The 14,784-nt window shown below is 63.6% G+C and overlaps 2 protein-coding genes across 5 annotated transcripts; both read right to left on the bottom strand.

The window, feature by feature from the left end:
* Positions 1-4: 4 nt before the first annotated feature.
* MCOLN1 (mucolipin TRP cation channel 1) lies at positions 5-8,718 on the bottom strand. Its single transcript, XM_044753196.2, has 14 exons — positions 8,523-8,718; positions 6,089-6,294; positions 5,223-5,390; positions 4,973-5,138; positions 4,455-4,563; positions 4,122-4,218; positions 3,819-3,918; positions 3,469-3,575; positions 3,218-3,367; positions 2,950-3,051; positions 2,467-2,589; positions 2,014-2,229; positions 318-448; positions 5-210 (listed from the first exon to the last, which is right to left on the bottom strand). Exons 1-14 carry the CDS (start codon positions 8,551-8,553, stop codon positions 174-176), a joined length of 1,743 nt encoding a protein of 580 aa, XP_044609131.1. The 5' UTR covers positions 8,554-8,718; the 3' UTR covers positions 5-173.
* A 1,531-nt stretch (positions 8,719-10,249) lies between these two features.
* ZNF358 (zinc finger protein 358) lies at positions 10,250-14,249 on the bottom strand. 4 transcript variants are annotated; one of them, XM_044753164.2, is made up of 4 exons: positions 14,092-14,238; positions 12,915-13,022; positions 12,315-12,417; positions 10,250-12,068 (listed from the first exon to the last, which is right to left on the bottom strand). In XM_044753164.2, the coding sequence occupies exons 2-4, from the start codon at positions 13,017-13,019 to the stop codon at positions 10,327-10,329; spliced, it is 1,950 nt and encodes a 649-aa protein (XP_044609099.1). In that variant the 5' UTR covers positions 13,020-13,022; positions 14,092-14,238; the 3' UTR covers positions 10,250-10,326. The 4 variants fall into 4 exon arrangements, with proteins under 4 accessions (XP_044609099.1, XP_044609101.1, XP_044609100.1 ...); XM_044753166.2 differs by lacking the exon at positions 12,915-13,022 and having other exon boundaries at positions 14,092-14,248; XM_044753165.2 differs by lacking the exons at positions 12,915-13,022; positions 14,092-14,238 and adding an exon at positions 13,466-13,697.
* Positions 14,250-14,784: the final 535 nt, after the last annotated feature.

The raw sequence follows: 14,784 nt of genomic DNA, 5'->3' as shown, positions 1-14,784 counted from the left end.
CAAGTTTATTTTCCCGTTTATTTGACACCCACCCACCTCAGTGTCCGACCCGACTGGCCCAGGCCCTCACAGGGCGCAGCAGGGAGCCGGTCCTTAAAAGCAAACCTAAAAAATAAATAAGCAGGGGTCTCCGCAGTCCGGGGGCTAATGTCCAGTGACAGTCGTGATCCGAGTCAATTCACCAGCAGCGAACGCTCCTCCTCCGAGTCCCTGGAGGAGGGGCCGCTGTCAGCCAAGGTGGAAGGCATCAGTTCCCTCCGGCACGCTCCCCTTCCCTAGCCCCCAAGTCCCCAACCACCGGGGCTCGGGGCTCGAACCTGCCGCAGCAGCACAGCAGGCTACAGGCTGAGCCGCTCCCGCGGCGGAACTTGCCGGAGGTGGGGCTGTCGTGGCACTGCGCGATGTAGGCCTGGAGCTCGCTCACCTCTGTGCCCACACCGCCCGGGTGCTGGGGAGAGATGCGCGTGGCCCAGCATGAAGAGGGCCGCTTGAGGTCTGCCCTCCCCTCCACCACCTCTCCAGCCACCTGGGGCTCCTGGCTGTTCCTCATCGACCAACGAGGCTCCCACCTCTGGGCCTTTGCACTTGCTGTGCCCGCCACCTGTTGTTCCCGTGGCTTGCTTCACAGGGAGACAGACACTCCCTGGCCCACGCGTGTGTGCACGGCCCGCATCTTGGTCAGCTGGTGCCCTTGGCTGCAGCTCCAGCACCTGGAGCCGTGCCTAACACAATCTGGGTGAGTGACAACCATCTATTGAGGTGGCTGGGTGCACACAGTAGGAGCAAGGTCTGGGCTTGTACACCCAGGCTGATCCATGTGGGTGACATTTAAGTGCTGGACTAAGACCGTGGGGGCTCCTCGGGCCTGAGTGACAGGAGTGTGTCTGCAGGATGGCTCGATCCGTGCATGGGGAGTGCGACTATGCAGATCTTCATCCCCAGCCCCAGGGAATGTTCTGGACTTCAGCCACCCCCCCCCACCCCAACCTACTCCCATGGAGGAGCCATTCTCTCCTCTCCAAGTCCTTTCCCGCTACTAAGTCTTTCCTTTGGCTGCTCTCTCCCTTGGGCTTCCATCTCTTCAATATGGAACCTTCTGAGATGACGGAAAAGTTTGATATCTATGCTGTGCCATCTGGTAGGCACCGGCCATATTGGCTTTGCGGTACTTGATACGTGGATGGTGTGAGGGAGGAACTGAATTTGCAATTGTATCTCCTTGCAATTACAGTTAAAACTGAAACAGTCACACGTGGCTAGAGACTAGTATGGGACGGCACATTCTAGAAACCTTCCTGGACTCACCCCAGTACCAGTTTAAAGCAGGGGGTTCCCCTGGAGGCTTCCACACTTCCTTCACTCCTCTCACCAGTTGGTCATCATACATCATATTTCCGTTCATGCATCGTCCACCTTGCCCAGCAGCCTTGGACAGACCGTGGACAGCAGGACAGACCGTGGATGTCGTTTCCCAGCTGCCTGGCACCCAGCACAGGGCTTGGCGCACCAGAAGCCCTCAGACACGTTTGCTAAAAGCATCCTGTCTACCCGCCACTCCCACATTCTGCTCTTGACCGGTCCATCCCTCTGACCCCCGCAGCCTGCGGGGACAACCACTGTTCGTTCCTCAGACTCAAACAGCCCAGGCCACCCTGCAGGAGGGAGGGCTTCTGGAATCAGACAGTGCTGGGTTGAGCCGGGCTCCACGGCTTGGTAGCTGACCTCGGGCGCGACACTGATACCCTACGGCTCGGTTTCCCTGTTGGTAAGAGCGGATGCGGGAACCCTACCTGGCTGGGGTGCATCCTGCATAAAACTGAGATGAGGCAGCGTGACCAGGACGGTATCACTGCCGCCTGTGCCCCCTCACTCTGAGCCCTCTCCCCTCTGGCTTCGCGGACTCTCCCACACCCCCCTGGTCCTTCTCTCCTGCCCCCCCCATGCCGACCCCGAGGGAGCCGGAGCCCGGGGTGGGAGGGGTGGCTGCTGGCGGGAGGGGGGGGCGCGGCTGACCTTGATGGTGTCGTAGGCGCCGGTGATGAGGGCAATGAAGAGACTCAGCACCATGTAGATGAAGAGGCTGATAAAGGAGTACAGATAGAGCTGGGAGAAGAGCCACACCAGGCTGCTGCGGCCCTGCTGCGCCTGCATGGCCGCGAAGGTCACGAACATGTCGTCCCCGTTGATGAGCGAGAACAGGCACTCCGACACCATGGACAGCGAGCGGAACTGCGGCAGCAGGGTGGCGGGTCAGAGGGAGCCGGGGGCACAGCAGGGACACTGGGGGTCAGAGGGGATCAGAGGCAGATCTGCTGGTGAGGGGCCAGGGGTCAAGGGGGGGTCACTCAGTGTCGCCAGGTCCGCGATACATAGACCAGGGGTCGGAGGGCTTAGGGAGGGGGCTCGGGGGGAGGGAGCCAGGGAGCCCTGGAGGGTGGGTCATGAGCTGCCCCCTCCGGCCCCTACCTTCACATGGTAAGGCCCCAACACGATCCAGCCGCAGAAACAATAGCCCAGGTAGATGACAGCCACGCAGCAGCAGAAGCGCATCACGCTGGGCAGGGCCACCCGCAGCGTGGCGATGAGGATCTGCGGGGCGGGTGGCGGCCAGAGATGATGGCGTGGCCGCCACCCAGGCCCGCCGTGAGGATGGGGGTGAAGCGGGCAGGGCCTGGTGGAGGGCACGCTTGGGTGGCCAGAGAAGCCTGGGGGAGCTTGGAAGGGGCAGGGTGGGGCTGAGGGGGCCCGACGGCACCCATGGCGGGGCTCAGCCCAGGTGTAGCGACAGGTACATCTGGGGTGGGCAGATATGAGGAACTCGCTTGTGACAGGCCAGGCCATCAGGGGCTGGTGACTGCCACCTGGGTATGCATTTACTTGGGGGAGTAGGAATCTGGGAGCATGTGGCCGCCACCTGGAGGGCCCGGACGCTGCGTGTCTGAGGCTTACATTGTACTTATGGAAGAAGGTCAGGTAGCGGATGACCCCGACCCAGACGAGCAGCGTGGAGGTGCCCAGGAGGATGCTGCAGATGTCATAGCTCGCCAGGTTCTGGGGGGCGGGGGGAAGCAGTGTCAGCTCCGTCTGGCCCGGCCCTTCCCGAGGGATGTGGTCCCAGGCAGCCGTCGGCGGGGACGGGACCTGGGCACAAGGCGGGATGGGGGCCAGGGTCTGGAAGGACAGGATGGAGCCCCGGGCAGGAGTGGGCAGGACCCACCTTGGCTTCGATGCCGATCTTCATGATGGTGCCCGAGATGGTGAGCACGTCGCTGGTGACCAGCAGGATGTACCAGCCGTTGACAAATTCCAGCCGTTCCCACAGGCTGATGACCCGACCCCGGTGCCGCCACATGAACCCGACAAACTCCTGCAGGGGGCAGGCGGGGTGAGGCCTGTCTGGGCACAGGACCCTGGCGTCCCCCGGCCCTCATGGCCCCAGAGCTGGGCGCGGCTGGGGGCGGCTCTCACGTTCTGCAGCAGGAAGCCACGGAGCAGTGAGCGGGCGCACAGCAGGAAGGAGAGGGCACAGGTAAGGATGACCACCACGTCAAACAGGAGCCGGAAGCTGTTGTCTCCTGTGGGGAGGGGACCACGGGTAAGGCCAGCGCAGGGGCAGGGCCAGGCCCGGGGGCTGCAGGGCTGCGAGGGGCTGGGCAGCGGGCTCATGGGTTACTCTGAGTCAAGAGTTCCGTCAGTGCTGTCCGGGGCTCAGGGACCCCTGGGCAGGTCAGGGCCCCTGCTCAGTGCTGTCTGGGGCTTGGCGTCCCCAGACAGGCCAGGGCCCCTGGCCGGCACTGGTCTGGGGCTCAGAGGCTCACCATGTCTGAAGACGCTGGGGTGCTTGCACTCCTGGATGTGGGCCTGGGTCTCCAGGCTGATGGGGACCCGCCCACTGTGCGCCTTATTGTCAAAGGTGATCTGCAGGGGTGGGGGGGGGACAGGAGGGGGCAGAGTAAACCATGGCCCGCCTGACGGATGGTCGGTCCAGCCCCAGCCTCCCCATCACCCCGACTCTGCCCTGGCCAAGGGTCCCCAGACCCCGGAGCTCAGGAGCCCTGTGCGCCACCCCCCACCCCAGGTTGCTGCAGGGTCCCCACCCCAGCCAGGGCCCGTGGGCTCACCAGCACGGTGAAGGTGTAGCAGTCTGGGATCTCATTGTTGATCAAGCTCTGGAGGTTGATGGTCTTCAGCTGGAAGTGGATGGTGACGTTGATCAGCCTGGGGGGAAGGCTCGGGTGAGGGGAGGGGGCTCTGCGGGGCCCTCCTGCCCCCAGGCCCAGCGCTCCGGCCCCACGCTGACTCTGCAGCTGGCAGAGGAAGTGCTCACGTGGCAGGAGTCAGCAGGGCTGGCCCCTGCCCCCGCCTGTGGCCAAGTGGCCCCTGGGGGCCGGGCGTCCTGCCTCCCCCACCCTTGGCCCAGCCCAGGGGCGCCCCCTCTGTCCATCGGGCAGTACTTGTGGAACTTGAGGGTGAGGTTCCTGTAACTGGCGCTGCCGTCGGAGAGGAAGAGATCGTCACTGGGGGGCACTGGGGGTCTCTCGGGGGGGTCCACCCGGATGCAGTCTGAGGACAGGCAGGAGTCAGGGAAGGGACACTGGGGCTGGGGGAGGCACAGGCTGGTCTCCCCAGAGTCCCCGACAGCCTCTTTCCCTGACACTTCCCACTCTGCACCTCCACATTTGTCGCGTGTTCCCTGCTGTCTCCCCCCGGGGGGGGGGCCTGGTCTATCTTCTTCCCTACCTGGACCCTGGGGCCTGGCGCTCTGCAGGCCCCCCGGTGTTTAGTGAATTAATATATACTGAAAAATAACACGGGCTCTTTCTGCACGCCATGCATTCTGTTAAGCACGCTGCGTACATCAAATTATTAATGATCACGACAACCCCATCTCCCGATGAGCAGGGGGCAGAACCGAGACTGGAATCCCAGCAGCCGGGGCTCCTGAGAGCAAAGCCCTGCCCTGCCCCCTCACCAGTGACGACCATCGGGTCGATGTCAAAGGTGTCGTTGGCCGGGTCCACGTGGCCTCGGTGGTAGTACCGCTGGCAGAGGGCCAGGGCCGAGCCGTTGGCCTCGGGGCCGCCCCCGCCCCGGACATAGGCATAGCGGCCCAGGGACACGTCAGGGAGCAACAGGTACTGTGGGCAGAGAAGGGGAGGGTCCATCAGCCTCGGCCACTCTCCGCCGGCCGCCCACCCGCCCCCTTCCCTGGCTGCCCGCACCTGGTCCACGGCATAGAAGATCGCCTGGTAGAGCTGCTCCCGTGTGTAGGCGGCGAAGGTGTCGTCCGCCCCGTCGGAGTAGCCCAGCAGGAAGAGGTGGCGGAAGGCCACCGTGTTCTCCTCCCGGAACGTCACCGCCAGCTGGTTGCTGAGCCCGAACAGGATGAGCTGGCGGGAGGGGCAGAGCTGTCGGCACGGCTGGGATGGGGCCTCCCTCCCGGCAGGAGTGGAGGAGGAGGCGGAGGAGGAAAGAGAGGGCCCACGACCCCGTCTGCCGTGCCCACCATGTGTCCCCAGGGCGTGGCGCCTGGGCACTGGGACATCCATCTCATGGCAGCAGTTAAGGTTTATTAAATGTTTACTGGCCCCCGGGTTCTGCACTAAACCCAAACCTACAGAGTTAGGACCACGAGTGGAAATCAGAGGCGTGGTAACCATCCGAGCACTAGACCAGAGGCTCCTTGTTGCAGGAGCCTGGGTCTGATTCATTTTGGGGTCCCCAGAGCCCAGCACAGGGCCTCGCATGGAAGGAGGGGGCAACTATCTGTTCAGCCACTGGCTGGGTTCTCTTTGAGGGTCAACATGACATCAGACTGCTTGGGTTCAAGTGGCAGCTCCCAATTGCTGTGTGACTTTGAACAAGTCGCTTAACCTCTCTGAGCCTCAGCTGCCTCATCTTTGAGGGCAACAGCTGTTGCCAGGACCCCAGAGGGCCTTTGTGAGGTTACATACAGACCTCTGAGGGCTCCCAAGAGGGTCCCTGCCATTAACACTACGCTGCGGGGTCAGGCTCTGACTCCCAGACTCTCCCTCGAGGAAAACAGCGGCCACCGGCGGCATTCTGCCGGAGCCCCTCCTGCTCTCACCTGCACAGTGACCACCAGGATCTTCACCACTTGCAGCATCAGCTTGAAGGGCTTGCGACCCTTGGCCCGGAACTTGTCACAGGGGCTCATGAAGAAGTATTTGAGACGGCGGCGGAGGTCTTCCTCCTCCGGAGGGGTCAGCGGGGGTGGCGAGGCCCCCGCCTGGGTCCCATACCCGGGGCTGGGGCTCAGGAGACGCTCGGTCTCTGTGGGATGGGGAGAGGGCAGTGTGGCCAGGGCTCAGCTGCCAACAGGGGAGGCAGCATCCAGCCTCTCCTCGCGGCCCCCTGCTCCAGCCAAGAAAGGTCCCTGAGAAAGCTAAGAAAACCCAGAAACTGCAACGCCTTATGTGCAGTCACCTGTCGCTTAACGACGGGCGCACGTTCTGAGAAACGAGTCGTTAGGCGAGTGCATCGTTATGCGAATACCAGTATATTGACACAGACCTAGACGGGACAGCCTCCCACGCCCCTAGGCTGTGCGGTCTGTCGTTGCCCGAGATGTCGTTATACGGCCCGTGACTGCCTACAGGCAGCGGTGCCACTCAGAGACCACCCGTACGGGTGTGGGACTCCACGGGGCCTGAGTTGATTCCTGACCCTGCTGTTCACCGGCTCGGCCAGGGCACAGCCTCTCTGAGCCTCAGCCTGCAAAATGGGGCATAACCATCCCCCACTGGGAAGTTGCAGATTTGCTCACAAAGCGTTTAGCAGTGGGGCGGGACCGTGCTAAGAAGGTCAGAAGTTCCTTCACTGTCCCTGTTGTTGACTTGTGGGGAGAAGGACGGGCTTTGAGAACTTCTCACGGGGCACTCAAGGCCCCGGGGCCCATCCCAACTCCAGCCTGCAAGCGCGAGCACAAAGCTCAGCATATTTCCTTTTTTCTGGACAAACAGCCCAAGGATGACCTTCTCCCTCATGATGACCTGACCTGTCTGGCTGACATGCTCACAAGCCACCGGCCTGGAGAAGGGCAGGGCGACAAACACAGTCATCATAGGGAAACATAATCCTGAAGACTCACTGTGCGCCAGGAGATGACAGCACACTGTGTATGTCAACTTATGACCTCACATGGCATCTCCTTAAGAGTGCCAGCTCCGGGAAGCCACAGAGCCCTAGGACCGAATCCCAGACCTGCCACTTCCCCATGAGGTGACCCCAGGCCTCTCTCTGAGCCTCAGTCTCCTTGTCTGAAAAGTGGAAATTAAAAAAGTCTATCCTGGGGGTTGGCCCAGTGGTGTAGTGGTTACATTTGCGGGCTCTGCTTCAGCAGCCTGGGGGGTCACCGGTTCGGATCCTGGGGGCAGACCTATACACGGCTCATCAAGCCATGCTGTGGTGGTGTCCCACATAGAAAAATAGAGGAAGGCACAGATGTTAGCTCAGGGCCAATCTTCCTCGCCAAAAGAAAAAAAAAAAAAGGAAAAAATTCTACCCCTGGGGCCCAAACTCTGACAGTGCTCTGAGAATGAAGTGACACAAAGCAGCTGGCGCCGGAGTCTCAGTAATCTTTCTGCAAAGAGGCTGTTCGCAGCACTGCCATTCCCTTCCACCCTGACCAGCCTAAGAGGAAGGTGCAAAGTTTCAGCAGTGCTCGGGTCACAGCAGCCCAGAATCGTCCCTGACCGCACCCCCGACCCCCACCTCCAGGGAACCTTTTCCTTTCCAGGGCCCGGCTGGCCCCCTGCCCGGCACGGCCGCCAGGATGCACGTGGGAACCGTGAGAACCTGTCCTGCAGGGAGGGCCAGCTCCTGGCCAGTCCCTTTGGCGCTTGGATGCTAGTGGTTGTTTACAACACAGCTGGATCCGAGGCCAGAGGGCGGGCCGCCTTCCCAGCTGGCATCCCAGCTAACCCGCTCCAGACCCTTCCACCTTTCAGGGGTCTCCGGCGAGCTCAAGAGGGGAGGCCGACGCAAGAGTCCTCCTCCGGGCTCCCCCATGACAGGCAGAGGCTGGAGACTGGGCACCCGCCGCCTGAGTTCAGGCAAGCCGAGCTTCCGTGGGTTAGAGAGATCTGCCATTGAGCGAGGCTCCCGGCCCCAAGGAGGAGACCCCTGCAGCCCTCCGCCGGAGCTGAGAGAGAAGCTGAGCATCTGCCCCCCGGATCGAGGAAGGAAAGCCCGGGAGGCTGGCGCGCGCGTGGAAGAAGCCGGCGCCCGCTGTCTGAGTTCTAGCAAAGCCGGGCCAAGCCGGGCAATCCGAACCCAGGCTCAGAGTGCAAATCCTGGCCACCCCGCGGCCTGACCTCCGGGAGGAGCCTGCGATCGGGAAGGGCGGGGGGGCGTCCCGGCACCCCCGGGTCGGAGAACCCGCTGCCCGGGTTCTAGGAGCCGCCGGCCCAGGTCTCCCCCCGCCGGGGGCCAGCGGCGCTCAGCCCAGGAGGTCAGGCCCGGGGAGCTCGCCGCCCGCGATCGGGGGTCCGCGCCCTCACCTGAGCCGCGCCTGCCCGCGGGGGCTGCCATGCCGCCGGCGGGCGCCGCGGGGCAGCCGGGGTCCGAGCCCGCAGTGGCCGCGGCCTGGCTCGCTCGCGGCGCAGCTTCAAACCCGCCCGCGTCAGCTGACCCGCGCGCGCTCACGTGACCCGGGCGCGCCCGCGAGCACGTGACCGGCCCGGGTCCGCCCCCCCGCGCCACGACAGCCCGGGCCGCCGCAGCACGCATGCGCGCCTCCGCCGGGCCCAGGGCGGGCGCGGGGTCCTAGCGCCGCCCGCTACCGTGGGCTGGGGGATGGGCTGCTCGGAGCCGGCCGACGGAGGGCTGGCTGCGTGCTGGCTGCCTGGCGCGCCCGCGTCCGGGGCCTACTCTTGACTTCCCTGTCCAGTGCTTGACCCCTTACCCTCCGCGGTGGCCGGTGATGACAATCAGGGCTGCTCCCCTCCATCCTCCCAGATACCCGGGGGTTCCTCTCAACTCCTTCCCCTTTTACCCCTTTCCTATGAATTATCAGCAAATCCTATTTCATTTCCGAATTATATCCCCAGTAGGACCACTTATCCCACTCCTATGACCCTCAGCCCAGAGTCCCCCAACCTTCCTGGCTTGGACCACTGCAGCAATTTCCTCCTTGATCTGAGGCGTCAACTCCTGACCCCCTCCATTCCACTCTCCACCCAGCAGCCAGAAGCGTCTTCCAAGTGTACTTCATGAGTCCTCTGACAGAATCTGCCTGTGGTTTCCCATTTCTCTGGGATGACAAGTAAACTCCCCACTTCAGTCGGCCACGGCCCTCTAGTCTGGCCCCACCTCTTCTAGTTCATTTCTCAGTGGCCCCAGGGCCTTTGCACAATCCTGCTCTAGAGCATAATGGTTAAGAATGCAGGCTCTGGAGGGCAGACAATTCAGGTTTAAACCTAGGTGCTGCCAACCACCACTTCTCCATCTTCCAGAGTCCCATAAACTCCTCATACCTCAGTTTCCTCATTTGCAAAATGAGGATACTCTATCATAGTTACCTGCCTCCTGGAACTGTTGAGAGAATTAAATGACAAAATGCAAGAGCTTAGCACAAGCCTGGGCAAACAGTACTGAGGAATAAAGAAGTGGTTATTGAGAATAGAGTCCTCCCTCAGGAAAGCTGTCCCCCATCTCAACGAGAAATCTTGTGGTGCTCCTTCTAGAATGTACCATACCCTGTAATTACGTTTTACACATTTCTGAATTTGGTATCTGTGAGCTCTGTGAGGGCCAAGGCCACGCTTGGCTTGCTCCTTGCTGAGACCCGAGCAATCAACAGAAGTTTGTTGAATGCATAAATGTGCGACCTCCTTTGTCCAGTGATGTACCTGTAATGTGGAATTTGAAGGGCAAGGGGTAAATTAAGAGAGCGAATGGGGCAGCCCTGCCCACGCAGTTTGATATCGGCCTCCCTTATCAGCCCATCAGACTGTCAGCATGCCACAAATTCCTCCATTCCTGGAAAAGTCAAAGGGAAAGGATGCTGCTCAGATTACATGACTCGGGTGGCCACGCCTGGGGGAGCAGAATGGGATGGACCAGTGAGACTTTGCGGGGGAAGCTGGGAAGCCTGGAAGATGTTGGGGGAGAGCCAGGACATTGGGGTTCCGGATGTATGGCCAGTCCAGGCCACACCCTCCCATGTCCTGAGGAAGGGGCTGTGCATTAGGGGACAATGACAGACGAGAGAACCAAGACGCAGAGCCAGGAGGCAATGGGAGGGTTTTACTAAGTGCACGACACACAGCTTCCCCAGGCCCCCTGTGGTTGCCAGCGTCCCCTTCAGCCATCAGGCCCCAGCAGCGCCCCTTGCTGCTGCACCCACTCGGGATTATCGCCGGTTGGGAGCGCTGGGCTGACAGCGACATGGGTGGGAGAGCAGGGGCCAGGGTGGGACTCAGGGTTGGGGTCTGGGCTGGGCACAGGATCCGAGGCAGGGCTGGGATCAGAGCCGCGGTCAGGGCTGGCCACAGGGTCAGGCTTGGCGTGGTGACCGGGCTTGGGGTCAGAAGACTCGGTAGGAGCGGGGGTGGGGGTAGATCCGGGTTTGGAGCTGGGACTGGGGAGGGAGCCCAGCACAGAGCCAGGGTCAGGGCGCAGGCCAGAGCTGGGGCCAGGACTGAGGCCCAGGCCAGAGCCCAGCACAGACACAGCATCAGGCCCCAGGAGGGAGACCTGCCCGGGCCTCAACATCGAAGCAGGGCTGAGACCCAGGCCGGCGGCAGCGGCGGCAGCGGCAGCGGCGGCGGCGGCGGCGGCTGCTGCGCCCTCGTGCACCCGCTTGTGCTTGGTGAGGCTGGAGGCTTGGCCGAAAGCCTTGCCACAGAGCTGGCAGCGGTAGGGGCGCTCTCCGGAGTGCACGTGCAGGTGCTGGAGCAGCGCCGAGCTCTGCCCGAAAGCCTTGGAGCAGTGGGGGCACGCGTAGGGCCGCTCGCCCGTGTGGATGCGCAGGTGATGCTGCAAGTTGGAGCTCTGGCCGAACGCCTTGCCGCAGTGGGGACAGCGGTAGGGGCGCTCGGCCGTGTGCGTGCGCTGGTGCTGGAGCAGCGCCGAGCTCTGGCCGAAGGCCTTGCCACACTGCGGGCACGGGTAGGGCCTCTCGCCCGTGTGCGTGCGCAGGTGCTTGAGCAGCGCCGAGCCCTGCCCGAAGCCCTTGGCGCACACCGGGCACTTGTGAGGCCGCGGGCCGCCGTGCGTGCGCAGGTGCTGGGCCAGCAGCGAGCCGTGGCCGAAGGCCTTGCCGCACACGGGGCAGTGGTGTGGCTTCTCGCCGCTGTGGCTGCTGCGATGTTTGAGCAGCGTGGAGCGCCAGCCGAACGCCTTGCCGCACGCGGCGCACTGGTAGGGCCGCGCGCCCGTGTGGATGCCGCGGTGCTGCGCCAGCGTGGCGCCGTGGCTGAACGACTTGCCGCAGTCGGGGCAGCGGTACGGCTTCTCGCCGCTGTGGGTGCGCCGGTGCTGGCTCAGCCCCGAGCTGCGGCGGAAGGCGCGCCCGCAATCGGGGCAGGAGAAGGGCCGGGGCGGGCTGGCAGGTGCAGGCAGCCCCGCGGGGCTGGTGGCCAGGACCTCGGGGGTGGCGGTGAGGCCGGAGGAGAGGGGGTCCAGGTCTGGGGCAGCGGCGGGGCTGAGGGTGTCGCTGTTAGGGTCGAGAACGAGGGGGACAGGGCCGATGACGTCTGGATCGAGGTCGAAACTCGAAGACATGGGGTCAAGATCTTGGCGATCCGAGTCACGGGTCCCCGAGATGGAGCTCGGAGCTTCGGCATCAGGGTCCAGATCGTCGGAGACGGGCTCCAGATCTTCGTAGCTGGGGTCCACGTCTTCAGAGACAGTGTTGAGGTCTTCCTGGTCAGGCTCTGGGTCTTCAGAAACTGGGTCCAGCTCTTCTGGATTGGGGTCCAGGTCTTCTGAGCCGGAGTCACGCTCTTCATAAGTCACTTTCCGGCCTTTGTGGCCTGGATTCCTGACCAGCACCGAGCGCCGCATCCCAGGCGTGGAAGTGCCGGCTGCTCCGGCGGCAGGATCTGCGGGGCGAGGACAGAGTGTGGGTGGCTATAGGTTCTGGGGATCATGGGGTCTCTGTACGGGGACTCTGGGCAGGGAAGGGAGAGGGGGCCAAACCATGCCCCAGAGCCCATTCCTGAACACACACACGGATCCTTCTCTTGCCTCAGGCTGCAGCAAAACTTGTGACTTCCCCAGCCTGGGCCGGGAGAGGAGGGACCCTGGTGGGACCTGGGTGGGTGGGCCCTCCCTTCTCAGCCCCACACCTGGATGGAAGTCAGGGGACCCGGCACTCGGGGTGTCCGGTCCCCAACTCCACGGCTCGGCCCCTCTCTCCATCCTGGGCTCCTCTGGTAGGAAGCTTGGGTCCTGCAGAGGAGAGACAGCCCTAGGTTCCTACCCGCTTGACCGGGGCCCCCTCATGGGGAAAAGGGTGGGTGTCTGGATTCCTGTGCTTGCTCCCGAGTACACGGCCTGAATTGTGGTCCCGTAGTTGGGGGTGGCATATTTGGGGGTTCCTGGTAGGGAGGGTGACCTCTGGCTTGCCTCCTACAGAGGAAGCATCCTGAGCTCTGAAGCCAACACATGGGGGGGGGGGGGAGAGTAAGGGGCAAACGACATCTGGCGCTCCTCCTGGGGCACTGGGGCAGGGCAGGGGCACCCCTGGCTCGCTTCCTGAGGAAGAGATAACGTGAATGCCAGACTCACAGTTCTGGGGTGGGAGGTACTGTCTAAACACCTGTGTTCCCCAGTGCCAGTTCCTAAAGCTGGAGAGGGGGCTGCGAGAGGAATCTGGGAGACCCCTGGAGGGGCGGGGAGACCCATGGACCCCGTAGCCAGGAGGGGAGGGACAGGTGTCCAAATACCGTTTGCCCAACTGGATGGAAGATCTTGAATTCCAACCGCCAGCTCGGGGCGGCCATAAATAATACCTGGGAGGCCTTTGGGGCTGCAGGGGGACCCCTTGACATCTCCTAGGAAGGGGAGATTCTGGAATGAGTGACCACATGGCTGGGGTGTGAGGATGAGTGTCAGGACCTCATCCTGAATGCCAGCCCCTTGGCTGGAGGTAGGGAGGCAGGTGAAGAAACAATGGTGGGGACCCTTTCTGGGGAGCTGGGGAGCCCAGGATTACAGATGGGGAGGCCATGCCTTGTGTTACTCACCCCACGGCTGGGCGTTGGGGGGCAAACAATGGACAGATCTGTCCCTGGGGGACAAGGGACACCTCTGGCTCTCCCTCTGGGGAGGAGGACATCCTGGGAGCCACAACCCCATAGCTGGGAGAGGGTAGGCAAATAAGAGGGCTGATTTCACAGATCACCTCCTCAACCCATCCCCACTGTTGGGGGGGGCGGGAGGGACAATGCCTGGGTCCCCTCTTGAGTCCCTCGGGGCAGAGGGCCCCTTGGATCACCTTCTGAGGAAGGGCCTCCTCATGAATTCCCATCGCTTAGCTGGAAGGAAGGGAGGAGAAATAACTGAAGTCCTTCCTGAGTTCCTGGGGGGCAGGTGGACTCAGATTACCTCCTGGCGGAGGGGCTTCCAGAACTCGGGACCCCAAGACGGGAGAGTGAAGAGAACACTAAGTGGGGTCCTGGGAGGCAGAGGGACTCCCTGGACCCCCTCTTGAGGAACGGCCTCCTGAACTCCCCACCCCAGGCTGGGGGGTGGGGAGAACAATACCTGGGTCCCCTCCTGGGATCCTGCGGGGGAGGGGGTCTGGATCGCCTCCAGGGGAGGGGGCGTCCTGAGCTCCTCATCTCACGGCTAAGGGGTCCCCCCAGACCCTCGATCTCGGGCGCCCAACTCGGCCAGGGCCCTCCCCCGGGGACGCAGCGGCCGATGGGCGCGCTAGGCCCGCGGGGAGCGCGGCCCCCTCCCATCGCGCCCAGTCCCCGCTCTCTCGGGCCGGGCCGGCGGCGCGCGGGCCGGGGGGCGCACGGAGGTCGCCCCCGGGGCCGCGCCCCGCGCCGGGGCCCCCCGCCCGCCCGCGCGCACCCCGGGCCCCGCCCGCCCGGCCCCGCTCGCGGGGACACTCACCCGGCGCCCCTCGCCCCTGCCCGGCCCGCCGCGCCCGCACCGGCCGCCGGCGCCCCCAGGGCCCGCAGGAAGCCCCCCGCCCGCCAGCCCCGCCGGCGGCCCCCTCGGCCCAGCGGCCCCGCCAGGCGCTCCCGGGGAGCGAGAGGGGCCGGCCGAGGGCCGCAGCGGGAGCTGCTGGGACTTGTAGTTCGCCCGCGCCCGTCGCCATCGCCGCCCCCGCCCCCCGGGCCGGCCTTTGTCCCGGCCCCGCCGCCCGGCCGCGCGGCCGCGTCTTTGTCTGCGTCGCGGCCCTCTCCCGCTCCTGGGCATCCCTCCGTCCCTCTCCGGTCCCCTCCCTGTCTCTGCCTCTCTCTGCACGTGTCTCTCCATCTCTGCTCCTATCTCTGCCCGTCTCCATCTCCGTCCCTCCTATTTCTGTCTCTCTCTCCATTTCGATCTCTTGGCCTCTGTTCCTGTCACTTTTTCTGCCTCTGTCCCTGTGTGTCTCTCTCTCTCTGTTTCTGTCCTCATCCGTCTGCCTCTCTCTGCCTCCTGCCCATGTCTCTGACTCTGTCTTTATTCAAAGCCACCGAACACGGTCTCTCTCTTGCAGCCTCGCAGGGCACCTCAGCAGAGTCAAGGCTCTGAGAAGCTCTGCAATTTGCAAACTGGTTTCCCTTAAAGATGCCCCAAGGGAAAGAGTTGGGGGGACTG

This window comes from Equus asinus, chromosome 20 (assembly GCF_041296235.1).
Source record: "Equus asinus isolate D_3611 breed Donkey chromosome 20, EquAss-T2T_v2, whole genome shotgun sequence".
Classification (NCBI taxonomy): Eukaryota; Metazoa; Chordata; class Mammalia; order Perissodactyla; family Equidae; genus Equus; species Equus asinus.
Note: the sequence above shows the minus strand (reverse complement) of the source record. Positions and strands in the feature narration are given on the sequence as shown.